Raw genomic sequence first — 14,136 nt, 5'->3', positions numbered from 1 at the left:
TTCATGAATTCTGTCTTGTTCTACCTAATGGTATTACAGCTTTTTTGTTTGAATAATTTCAGATGCTTAGAGCTATTTTATCATCTTCAAAGATTGTGATTTGAGTTATCTATGTGGGTGAATGGAAATAAATAAGAAGCAGTTCATGATAAGGCACACGATTTTCTTACGGATAAAGTGTTACGCATTTATCTGTATCGAAATAATTTTTTGTGGGTTGTGTTGAACAAAGGCAATGCCAAAAAAAACTTGATAGCTTAGATATTTTGTGAATATTGGAACTGATGTGTGGGTTTCACTCAAATTTGCTACACAAATTGGTGGAAAATTCGTGGAAAACCTCAGAAAACTGGTAGATAATGTTGCTTCTAATTATACTGGTAGCTAGATTTATAATAGGAAATTTGAGGATTAATTTCTGACAAATTGAGCTTCATTATTGGAAATAACAATTGAAATTTGAACTTATATGATGTCTACGTCATGTATGTAGATGATATGAGTGATGGACTTGTTGTTTGTGGCATTAAACGTATTTTCTTGATTGTCTGACCAATATGATACCAGGCAACTGACCCTGAAGGTACACGGCGTCAAAATCATTCAAAATCCAGTAACATGCTAATGTGTCTCTGGTTTTAATCTGGATTTGATTAAATTTGATCTCAGAGCAGAGTCAAGTCATCCTGTGGCCAGATTTACAGTAGAATTTACAGTAGAATTGATCAGAAAGCTGACTTCAATCTCAAATGACTCAAACTTGATCTGAGATTCCATGGCTGAATTAAGCCTTCCTGGTATCGGAATTCGGATTAATTAAACAACTTGTGCTATTCGTATAAGGTACGTCTTCCTCATGAAGGGAATTTAAACTATTTTTCATACAACTTTACTAACTCTTATTTCTCATAACGACATCCATATGGTTACAGTATCTACGGAGCATACTTCACCACAATAGAAAAAGTTTCTATAGTATTTAAACTGCCCATGAAACTTTTAATGAGAATAAGTATTCACTAGGAAACAACAGGATATTCTCAAAATAGCATGCAAGACAAACTAAAGTCAACAATTATTACCCAAAAATAATACTTATAAACAGGAGCGTAGGCAGAGAGTTCTTGAGGAAAGGGAGGAAGGAGTAAGGAGAAGGGTAAGAAGAGGATGGGGCAGGGATTTGGGGTAAAGAGAAATTCACCAAAAATCGTAGTGAATTGGAGAATTTTTCCAAAAAAGGGAGGTTTAGAGTTCAGACCCCCTGAATACACCCCTGATTCTCCAAATCTATGAATAGTTACTACGATAAAATTTTACTGCCCATTAGGGGTTGCCACAGCACTCAACCATCAAACTTTTATTCTATTGTTATGATTTTGAGACTTTACAACATTAAATTTGATGTTTGAGTCAAAAATAATAACAAAAATTGTCATTAAAAATATCATCATAATTCCATTTGACTTCTTCCTCGATTCCTTAAATGAAATCAAATTAAAAATGTAAACACATTAATTTAAAACTTCTTATTTTTATGTGATTCTGTTTATTGTTTGAGTTAATGTTGAAAAAGTTCTTATTGTTTCAATTTGATGTTTTTTATTGTTTTATTTTTATATTATTTGATGTTTTTTCATGGTTACATGTAGTCGAGAGATTTGTTTTCAACTTTGACTGAAGGATTTTTTCTTCATAATCATTTTAAGATTGCTTTTTAATTGATTTCAATTAGAGTCGGTTTCTGCTTCCATTAATTGTCGGTCTGAAATTGCTTTTCATTTCAATTATTTATCGTTCTACGGGGAAGTGCAATGTAGAGCAATAAAAAAATATTTATTGTTATTGACAGTTAATTATAAAAATATGAGCAATAAATCTCAATTATCTTAAATTGAATTATAAACCGCTGTTGATATAATAAAGGATTATTGATATTTTTATAAGGCTATAAATTTTTTATCATATTTGAGGATAAATTCAATAAAGATTAAAATTGAGTTTTATAAAAGTCAGGTGGAAATGAATTTGATTAATGTGAAAAAATTTATGGAAAATATTTTCATTTTCACGATTTTTTTTGGAATATTTTAGCTGCTTTTAAATTACATTTGCTAAAAAGGTTCGACTGAAATTGGGTAGCGTCGAAATGTGATTAAATAAAATATTTGAAAGCTTTCATTTTCAAACTTTTAATCAAATTTTATGTTGATAACTCTAAAGGAACATCAGTAATAAAGATAGAGTGCATTGAATGCAATTATTTAAAGTGCATTATGCATTTTTGTCAAAAAACTCACTGCAAATCGAATTTTGTCCAAATGGAAGGGAAACCTAGCGACACAATTGATGAAAGCTAGACAAAGAGCTTTAAAAGCTTCACTAGAACTCTATTATTAACATCAAATGGAAGCCGCCTCAATATTTCATCAATATCGTTGCATTTTAACAATTATATAAAGGCAGCTTTCATTTAGTATCAATAAAAGAGCTTTATTGAAGCCTTAAAAGCTTAAATTGCTCAAATTGCATTGTTTGGTAGTGACCACCTGTGATATGTCCCTGTGTAGCAGTCAGAGCTCGAAGTCAAGACTACTTTAGTCGACTTTTTAGTACAAAATTCGAGTTGACTTCAAGTTAGTAGCTGTAATTTGTGAAATTTGAGGAAATTCAACTCATTTGAGGTAAATAGTGAAGTTCAGACTTCCAATTCGTTTAATATAGTCACTAAGACACCGCTAGGTAGATATTTTGACGACAAACCGTTTAAATGACACTAGGAAACCCTGTCAACTCCATGACAACTGCAATTGACTAATTTTGATGGTGAAAAATGGAGCTTCAACCCTCATGTCTCTCAAGATTTTATCATTTTTCAACAAAAGCCATCCCAAAAGAGACTCAATGCATGTTTAATGCAGACAAAAAAATTATCAAACCAATAAATCCATAATTCATAATTTTTAAATTTTTTTTACCCTGTCAACCTTCAACCATACATGTGTGAACATAAATTCTTCTTATCATGAACAGCATCAAATATGATAAAGTATAATGTCTAAGATTCACAACAGCAGAAAGAAAATTGCTAACTTTCTTACATTCCTGTTTAAAGCATATCATTTCTCATCACACTCAGAATCACACTAATTCAACTCGACTCGTACATACATATCATAGCTCATGATCATAATTCTTCGTTTTCATTCTCCAACATAGAATATTAAAGAAGCTGTAGAAATGTTTTTTAATCTTATATAAATTTTCTTTAACTACTTACAACCCATTTGCGTTCATCCCTTCCGCTCATTTTCTTATTTGGAGCACATTTAGAATCGCTAATGTGGCAGAAGTCAGGGGATTAAAACTTATTTGAACATTTCAAAGACGAACTTTTTTTTTGAGGCGTTGAAATGAGAGGAACTAACAAAAATTTAATTTTGCAGCAGGAATTCAGGCACTTGAATGTGAAATGTGTTGAATAATTCAGCAGAACTTCATTTTAATTCCAATAAATTTTCCACTTGAAATTGCAATACAGTCTATAATGAAATTCATACGATGATTGATTTTTTTTTCGAGGATAGTTGTGAGGTTGAAGGAGTTTGTGGAGGGGAGGAAATGAATTTGCAATTTATGAGCTTCATTTGCTCGGTTGGAAGCTTTGTTCATTTTAAGTTTCAATAATTTTGCATGATTTATGAATTTTTAATTGAAAATTTTGATTGAGAAGTTTTAACGGTTAAATTGATTTTGAAAAAGTTGAGGGGCATGTGACTAGAATTAGTTGCTGACCCAGTTTGTTTTGGTTTTTAGTGATTCTAAATTGTTGCAATAATTAGTGAAAAACATACTTTAATTTAATTATTAGACTTTTATAGTAAGTATCTCATGGATAAACATAGACAGTAATACATTATAAAGATAACTGTGATGTATTTTCATTAGATTTAATCAATTCCATAAGAAATAATAATTTTTCTGATATTATTTATCTTATCTTATCTATTTGAGGCTTATCCTCCCAGATATGTCATGGCTTTTGGTTAAATAAATGATGAAGATCAACAACGAATACGTAGAAAGGAAAATAATCTTCAATCTCGTTGAAGAAGAACCTTTAAGTGATTCTTATCTTTATTTTGAAATATTACAGACAAGAAGTATCAATATTTAATCAAAATACCGCGGCATATCCACCATAAGCCTCACAACTTTATAAATTTAAACTAACTTTATAAAATAATTAGAATTAAATAAAATTAAAAATTTAGTCACGATTTTCATACATTATTCATAATAATATGGAATCTCTGCTAATTTAGACTTCTGTTGATAATCACATCACAGCTAGAATTTAATTATGAATCAGAATAAATTAAGCTTTTGAACATCCTTCTTTTAAGAACACGAATAGTTTATAATTAAAAAAAATCACACAAATAAGTTTAAATCCCTTGGTTAAGGCATTAAATAAAATGCGAACATGCTGAATTTTTTGTTCCTTTCTGAGTTATAAATTTTAAAGTTTTTTTAAGAACTTTTTCTCACTTCCAAAATGATTTCGGCAAACAGAAATTTTCTCCTAATCATCTCATTCAGTAAATATTTATCACGAACTGCGTAAATTTTGTTTTGCAAGTCGATGCTCGTTTCACATTTGGGGTAAGCAGAATTTATGTTTACGCAACGGTTCAATAAATATAAATTCATGATAATTGACATTGAAATTTCTGTCATATGAGTTTGGAATATTTTTGTGGAAAAATAAATTAATTTCTATGTTGTTGAGTAGATGAGGGTTTTAGCAAGAATGCGAGGTAAATTTCATGGTTTTGAGGGAATTCTTGAAATTTCGAGGCTTGTTTGAGTTCCTAAATTTATTGATTTTATTTTGGATTTCTCAGAAGCGTCCTAAACCACAAAATAAGCTTGTGAGAGCACTAATACGTTGTCGTATTAACAGCATGATACAAAGTTGCCTTAACGCCACCGTAATGGCTGATTTTGATCTATTTTCAGGAAGTTGATTGTGCTGCTCGGATTTGTTAGTTCTCATTTGTTTCTATCTAACACTGTACTCTATGATAGTGGTGGACAACCTTTGTGACGCGGCCATTTTTGACAATTTTTGAGAATGTATGCCGTGTGCAGTTTCGGTCAAGGCGTACTATTAAGGTTTGCCACGAAAAATAATAGTTCCACATTTCTGCTCTATGTCATGCCAGTCTAAACCTAGAAACAAGTCTCATACCCTCCATTCCCACCCATATAAACATTTTTCACATCATTTCCATAAAACTCACACAAAAATAATCCCAAATCAAGCTCAAAAACCCCATCATCTCCCACATGACTTCTCATATCGACTTCCTACATATTCAATCCCACTGGATTATCGAAAAGTCTCATGAATGTGGCTGAAATTGAATTCAACTTGAAATTTACATTCAACAAGCTTTTTTTTCTTCCTTTTCCCTTTTTCCAATGTTCATTTCTCCGTCATCTTCCAATTCCACTTCATCGACTTTATTGATGAAAATGAAAAACAGTTGCTGAGTTAACGAAATGAAATTATTGAGCACGCATTCATAACGTGAATTGTATTGGATGTTGCTGAATAAAAGGAGATATAATTTACATTTAAATTCACACATCTTTTTTACTTTCTATCTGAATGGAGAGAAATGCTGCTTAATATGATCATTCGTATGAAAAGTCACGAGAATGAACACGAAAGCAAATGACATTTTCCACATTCTGTATGTATATGGATCTTGTCATCTTATTATGTCATCTTTCCTTCTGTTTTTATGAAAATCGTTGCTCACATTTCTTGATTGCTTTCCTCAGCTTTCGCATATTGGAAGCGGATAAGGGATTATTGTTTCATTTTTAAGGAACAAAATTTGATATTGCAAAAAATTTAAATTTAAATAAGTTGAATCACAAAAGTAAAGGTGTTGCTGAAACTTCATCGTGGATTCATATTTGGTACTGAATATGATTTTCATGATTTGTTTGTCAACGAGCAGATTCATGAAATTTCATGAACAGATGCTGCTCTTTTTTTTGTACTAAATGCATTGCTGTCATATGATGCATATGAAATATTCTAATTTTTCATGAAAATCATCAACAGTGGTTGGGATGTAAGTGAATGCAGATGCTACAGTTAATAGAATGTCTTCAACATAATTTACTAAATTTAGTCGGAGATGATGAAAGAGTGGATGGAATGTGATTGGAATATTTTGGTTATGAATGTTGAGTTAGCTGACTTAGACTGCATAGGAAGCATTTGGAACATGAGCGAATACATAAAAATTCGTTCTTAAAACATTTCGGTTCCTTTTAGGTACTAAAAATGCTAGTGAACTGATTGGAACTTTAAAAAATGTGATGGTTCTGTCAAAACTAACCTCAATTCCTTTTACCAGAGCTTCTAGTCAAGTTTTGCAACCAAACTCTGAGTCAACTTCGAGTTCTGCCTTTTTGTTGCTTTCTAAATGTCAATAAACCTAGTAACTTGACTAGAATAACACAAAGTCATTCGAATTTAACTGTTTTTAGCTTATGATCACACCATTGTCCTTAGCAGATGCTCTGAACTCTGCATAAACTTTTTTTTACTAAACCAGTGTTGGACAACCTTTGTGCTGCGACACAGTGGTGTCACTAGTGTTTTTCCAAATGTCATGAACCCCATGCCGTGTGCTTCAGTCCTGGCTTTCCACCAAACTGTGCTTAACCATAAAAAAGGTTGCCCACCACTGATCCATACTATAATACATAAATTCCCATCCATACAGAAGTATTGACTTCATACTATGAAATTAACGACCATAAAAAAGCTCTTCCATCAAATTTCCTTCCAATTAAATAAACAAGAAAGCTCACAAATAACAGAAAAAATTAAGTCTCCAGAGAAAAGCTCACAATTGAGCATTATAAAACCTATAAATTACCGTGCCAACATAGAAACCCCGCATTACAGTATCAAAAGCTACAATTTCACTGAAGTATTTCTTTCATTCCTTTTACATTCTCGCACAAGCGAGACACTAAACCTCTCATTTCATCAAAGTATTTTTAGACGATCTGAATACAATAAAGCTTTCAATCCATATGCTAAACGTGCATCCTTCCAAGTATATGAAGTAAGACGTACAGTTCGTGAAAAGAAATTGAATTAGATTAAATTAAGTGATAAGGTTTCAGATGATAAAAAATTATTAATTTTTTTCAGCATCTCGCCAGCAATAAGAAATTGAAAAAATTCAAATAAGTTTTACAGCTTTAAGGAGCTTCACATTTAATACGAGGAATCTCGAAAATTGAAAAATAAATTGTCCCGAGAATTTTTTTAATAAGGACATTTGAGTACAAAATAAAATTGTTTTTCCTACTTAATAAGCTATGTTGAGTAAATTGATCTCAAAGAGAGTCAAGAGCACTTTGTAGGACATTCTTGAATGAGCTCAAAATGAGCTTTAGATTGTGGGGAGTTGTATGGAAATGACGTCTAAGGTTTGGGTATCTAAGGTTTGAGGAAGTGGAGTGTTTGGAAGCGATTGCTGAGTCTAATTGACAGACTAGTGGATGTACATGGTTGATGTATACTCTAGGGCAGGAGTGGACATCATGTGTGCCACGGTGTTTTTTTGGAAATGCCAAGAATCGTATGGTGCGTGTAGTTTCAGTCGAGACTTACCAGCAAGGTGTGCCGCAGCATAAAAAAGGTTGCTAACCACTGTTCTAGGAGTAAAGCATTGTTTTAGACGCATAGCCTAATGATGCAATATTGGTATAGCCTAAAGCATATCATGCGGCACTTAATCCAATTATTCGCATACAGCATGGTTGGCTGGAGAGCTTAATAATTCAATTACTGCTAGACACCAATTAAAAACGACCCTCCACTCCAATACAATAATACAAAATACTTCTGGGGGTGTTTCAGCTCCAAAAATAGTCAATTCAATGGAAGGGTGTGTATGAAGTTATGCATCATAAACTTCCATTCAAGTGATGCTAATATTATTTTTTTCAAAGCTGTATGTTGCCTAGCTACAATTGAAAATTGCAGTCTGCTCGTGTATTTTTCCGCATGAATAAATATCGCCCGGACATTTAATTCAATTTGACCATTCTGAAATAAATTTTGTGTTATTTTTAGAAATACACCGCACGCCTTTCCTAACAGCACAGGCCACGAGCTTCAAACCAATAAAAGTTTCATCGACCACAAAAAAAAAATATAAAACTTTTTTTTACTTTAATTTGTAATTATTTGGGACAGGAAATACATAACAAATAGTGACACGTAGCGAATGTGATTTATATCCTAAATAGTTACAACTATCGTCTACAAATACCAAAAAATTTTACGATACCTCAAAGCTCTCAACTAAAAATCTACATAATTTGATTTTTTTTTGTTCTTTCTCTATTTCTTTTCGTAATTCCGCTAGGAATTTTTATGTACACAGAACAAAAAAAAACAAGCATAAAGAAAATTTCAGCAACGTGATGCGAATTTCCATACATGCAGGCGGATAGGAAACATAGAAAGATTCTTAAAGTTGGTAGGAAGACTAAAAGTTATACAACAATCGGTAGCATATGTTCTTGAAAAAGGATTTATTAGCCATTCTGATGCTCTGCCTCATGTTGTTGTTGCTGGAAATTCTTTTATTTGATTATGCAGAAATAACTGAATTTTTAAGATTTAAGTGGATGTTGAGTGGAAATAGTTTTGGAAGTGATCTGATATTTGGATGTTTTTTCATTCTTCAGGAATGTTGGACATTTTATGGTTAGGGATGATTGATCGTGTAGTAGCAAACTCTTGATCTCCTCCCCTCCTTCTCAACCTAAGAGCGTTATGCAATAAGTGAACATGCCCTTAGGGAACGTGGCCAAGAAACTATGTCATTCTATTATCAAACTCAATGCTGCTCAGAACAACAGCTACCCGGACTTACCTTCCAAAATAAATCACCCACTCAAAATTAATCAACTTATGCTACCAATATTTAAAACCTGACTATATCCACCTACAAAAACAGCAGTCATGTATCGCTTTAAAATTAATACCAACTAAAATATTGTACTACATGCTTAATATAACAATAAAATGCTGTTGCTTTAAACGAACGTCAACTCAAATTTTTGTGTAGAATTTTTTATAGCTCAGTATCATCAACAGCATTCCATTCTCTATAGAGGTTTTAAAATCTCGCGTAATCTCCAGGATCATTTATTTTATATGCTATTTTGAGTATTGGGAATTAGTGTACGTGCTGAAAATTGTTGAAATTTTGAGGTTAAAACTCAGATAATTTTGATTGGGGTTGCATTTTTATGAAAATGTCATCACAATTGGCACAATTCTCCACGTAGCACATAAAAAAAAAATTGGTACTTTTTGCAATGCTGCAGGAATATGCTCGGAGTGTGGGTCGATGTGGCTTTTTAAAATGCATTGAACATTTTGCATTAAACATTTATTATATAATGAGATGATTGCAGTTTTATCGATTTGATGACATTTATTGAATGAGGGATAAGAAGTTGTGAGAGGATATTGAACGATTGTTTTGAGGATTAAAGCACTTAATTGAGAGTTTTGGGATACAGGCAGTTTTTATAAATTTTTTGAGTCAATATTCTGTTTATGGTAGTTGAAATGTGTAATTAAGATAATGAGGAAGAGTTCCAGCGATACAAGGTGTTCCTAAATGGTGCTGTGTCTGAAAGTACTGCAGTTAGGGACGTCCACACAATGTTTCAAGGTAGAAAGTTGTCAATGCGGCTTAACGCCAATATTTTATGACTATGCGATCCACTAAAAGCTCAAATTGGTTAGTCGATCGAAGACCCAGTCTCAGACCTGCGTGGCTCTGCCTTATGACGAAATTGGTTTAAATCTGGCACTATGTCAGATTTACGCCGGCTTGGAATCGGATTTTAGATCAATTATCCGAATTGTGCTATTCGTGTCATGATCAATGCTCCATAATAACTTCATATATCCTCAAATCACAGTAATAATGTAAATCCAAAACCCCCGACACATCTGCTTCCCTACAAAAATTAAAAACCATACATTCTCATAACAATAAAGCAATGCATGTTCAACAGTACATCCAGATCCAGAGAAAAAAGCAAAAATCTTTCTTGTACAATTAACGACTTTATAATTACAAAAACCCCCAATGGACATGGTTGTGTCATAAATTTTTAATTGACCAATTTTTGCATTTACAGTCACAATTATTATTACTATTAGCCTCAATTTATTATTCATAAACAAACAAAAGTGAAAAGATATCAGAAACAGCAGCAATAAACAAACAGAATGTTTGAATAGTTAACGAAGGACATACCATAATGTGAATGAAAGAGGGTTTGGGGGGTAAAAAGAGTGAGATGAAGATAAAGAAAGTTTTGCTGTATTTTTATTTCACGCCCTCATACTTTTATAGGTTATGTCTTTCAATAATTGCTGCTGCTTTTTCAAAGCATTAAATAAGAAAATGTTTACAAAGGATGGAAAGTAAGTTTTCTTTTGAAAGTTAACGATAGTCATCATCATATTTCCTCTCCACATTTTCCAATCCATAAAAGAATTTTTTTTCCACTTCTTGCCATTTCCATAAATGTGATGTCTTATTATCACCCCCCATCTACCTCATTTTATAGCTTTCATACTACTTGTAGCATTGAAGGAGTGCTTCTTTCTCTTTTTTGTAAACATAGAAATAGATACAAGATGGAAAGTGAAAGAAGGGGTTTCAAGATCATCTAGGTCAGTGGTGAGCAACCTGTGTGCCGCGATAATTTTTTTGGCAACGCCAAGAACCGTATGCCGTCCATGGTTTCGGTTGAAGATCACCACGAGGTGTGCCGCGAGTAATAAAAGGTTGTCCAACACTGATCTAGCCTTTATCACTAACCAAGCATTTTTTACAAGTAATTAATCGATGCAATAACATCAAAAGCTATTTAAAACTATCAAAGGATATTGCTGACTATTCAGTATCATCAAAAGGAATATTATAGGAAATCATTATCAAAATATTATCGACAAAATGGAAGCATTTATGATGATAATTGGAAATTCATTAAGATAAGCTATGATTAAGATAGACGAACTATAAAGGAATCCTTAATTGGATCTGTAATTGAATTCTTCAAGGTTTATCTGACTTTAATTCAGCGATTTTCTATTTCCTTGTCTCATTATAAATTGTAAGCAGCTGTCACCATTGGAATGTTTATTCCCTGATACAATTTATAATCAGATGTTGAGACATTGTATTCTTTAATTGCGGGAAAATATGCAGATTGTTTTGTTTACAATGTTGTGTCTTTAGACTTATAGGGGTTCGGCTTATTTCTAAGGAGAATTGCGTCTTATTCCTTGAAAATACTAGAATATTAAAAATGAAATTAAAACCAGAGTTGCAAAACAAGCACATGATGAAGCATACAAATTATTGATACAAATTTGAATGGTTTTTCATATAAATCTGATTTTTGCCTGTCAAAGGTGCCTGTTTTGCAACTCTGATTGAAACACACTAAAGTGACGATATACTCAGGTTAATTGAAACATTCTTGACTAAGATTCTAAGGCCGGGACTAGTTCAGTATGAGGAAAGATGGGATTAGTAAGTAACTAACATAGGATCACGGTCACAGTACTTCAGGCTTATCACAACGTGGATTGAGAAGGGACGCACAATCTTTAAGGGTTTAAACTTTAAAGGTTTAATATCCCTCTTTTTACATGAAATTCTTCAATTTAGTAAGTTTCTTCGCGACCAAATTCCAATATTTCAAATAATTTCTGGATCTGCCTCTGCTGTAGGGATATCCAAGCTTTAAAGGATCCTAAATGCTCTTCCAAACTTTAATCTATTCTCCTTTTTCTAAGTTGTATTTCCCCAGCCTATTCAATTCAAGATAATGCCAATTGAACCTTAAAATTCAATAACCCAATAAAAACTTCAAGGATCCTTAAAAGCACTTTTCACTTGAACGAGGACATCTCCTTTTAAAGAAGATTCTCCTTAATACTATGATTCACGTTCAAGAAACACATCCTTGAGTACAAATCACTAAACAATTTCATATTGTTTTAATCAACAATGACAAAAAGAAAATCTTGTTCAGATGTCAAGTTGCTTATTCTATGGAAACAAACAAGTAGAAATGAAAATATTCGCAATAAAAAGTTTCAAGTCCTAGAATTTTATCAGCATCAATAATCCAATAATCACATTATGTAAAAGAATTTTGAGACGTCTAATGCTCAACGACGCAGCAATAAATCATAGGATTAGCATGAAAATTCTCATAAATAATAATTCGTATTTAATAATTAGTGTAGAAGCCTTACAAGACGTCAGAATTTGTAGAAAGTTGTGCCTTGCTACCCTCCCAGAGTAAATTGACTGCGAAAAAAAAGGTTTTATGAATTTTATGACCGCACACCTTGTTACGTTGCGAATTAAGACATTAAATTAGAAATAAAATTTGAATTCAGCTCCTTTTTTTAGTTCCGTTCCATAAAATTTAATTTGCATCATCAATTGACAATACTTCTTATTTTTTTAATTTACATCCTTTCTGTTGTCATTTTTCGTAGGCGATACTTTTTTTTTGTATACTGTGAATCCACCCTAGATTATGGCAAGTGTTATTCCCCAACGAAACACCGCAGTTTATGTACTAAATACAGGCATTGGTGTGAGTATGTTTTGTGTACCTTAGCATCCTTTTTTAATCCTTTTGAAGCCTTCATTCTTTTCATGTAACTTTCTTTTTCCTATTAAAATGGTTTGATTTAGGTATCGGAAAGAAATGAGACATGTTGGAAATGTAATTTTGTGAATTACGGTAGTTACCTTTGAATTTATTATGTAGGAGAATGAAATGGGAAATTTACTTTAAAGATTTTAAAGAATTTTGTGAATTTTTGGGTGCAGATATGGAGTATTGGGTGGTATTGAGGTTTAGTTTGGTGACAACAGTGAAAATAAGTGTAGGTAGCTACTTTAATTAGTATAGCTGTTCTCTCGAAGCTAGCCAGCAACTTTGAGAGAATTTGATTACAAAAAGACACTTAAAAGCCCTTAGAGACGTAGTCAGAGGATGGCGAGGGTGTTCCAATTGCTGGCTACGCCTCTGACTGCACAACAATGACGGGATTTTCAAAATTCTGAATTTTTCGTGCATTTATGGGCATCAACTGGTCTGTTTTCGTTCCTAATAGTAGCTCCTAATCATACCGAGAATTCTCTGACTACACAGAATCCATGCAATTTATGGATTATTTAACAAAACTTTCAGAATCCATTGATCATGCCAGATGATCCATTAGCCTTAGAGTCACAAAGAAATCAATCCTTATTACTGTATTTTCCGGTTAATGTCCCCAAAAAACATTATTTCTTCTACCTTATGTCTCTGTACACAGATAAACTTTATAATTTGAATTCATCATGTTGCTTACACCTTACTGACATATTCTAATTCCTTTCAATCTCCCCAATAAAATAAAAGAAATAAAAAATCCATCAAATGCCTTCAATCTGGAACAAAATTTCTCTCGATGGTCTACATAAATCTCGGCTGCATAATCTTTCTCTATTTACAAGTAATCCCACCGAAAAAAAAGAGAAGTAAAAGACATGAAAGCATTGATATGAATACAAATAAAGAGCTTAATAGATGTAACAATTGTCACCATAGTAAAAAGGAAACATTTTCCACAGTTTGATCGCTCTAGGCGGCAAAGAAACTTAAAAGAGAAAAAGCATATCCTTTGAGTTGTGTCATTATGTCACAGCGGTAAAAACTAATGCTTTATATGAAGCACAAAAAAGTGGGTCTTTGAATGCATACAGTATCCTAATAAGTTTTAATCTTTTCCCATTAGATTGCTCTTCATGCGCCCATAACATGCAGTGTATGTGTTTATGGTAATCCGCACAGTATTCCTTTTTTTGTATGTTAAAGGAACTAGAAATGAAAGGAAGGAAATGGCAGTGAGATTTGTGAAGTGTTTTGCGCATTTTATGTTGTTGATGCTTCATTGGCTCTACTAAGGCTCTGTCATGGATTTCC

The 14,136-nt window shown here is 32.6% G+C and overlaps 1 protein-coding gene across 3 annotated transcripts in view; it reads left to right on the top strand.

Annotated features, from left to right (window-relative positions):
* LOC139100571 (uncharacterized) overlaps positions 1-14,136 on the top strand; it is a 30,906-nt gene that overhangs the window by 12,567 nt on the left and 4,203 nt on the right. For 2 of the 3 annotated variants that reach the window (XM_070653205.1, XM_070653204.1), the window contains exon 2: positions 12,656-12,756. The exons of the other annotated variant lie outside the window; for it this stretch is intronic. In XM_070653205.1, coding sequence (XP_070509306.1) covers positions 12,697-12,756 — 60 coding nt within the window. In that variant the 5' untranslated portion in view covers positions 12,656-12,696. The remainder of the gene's footprint in view (positions 1-12,655; positions 12,757-14,136) is intronic. 3 annotated transcript variants of the gene reach the window in all.

The sequence above is a fragment of the Chironomus tepperi genome, unplaced genomic scaffold (assembly GCF_022539635.2).
Source record: "Chironomus tepperi strain 1889 unplaced genomic scaffold, CSIRO-AGI_Ctep_v1 contig_67, whole genome shotgun sequence".
In the NCBI taxonomy this organism is placed as follows: Eukaryota; Metazoa; Arthropoda; class Insecta; order Diptera; family Chironomidae; genus Chironomus; species Chironomus tepperi.
This window is presented reverse-complemented; position numbering and strand designations above follow the sequence as displayed.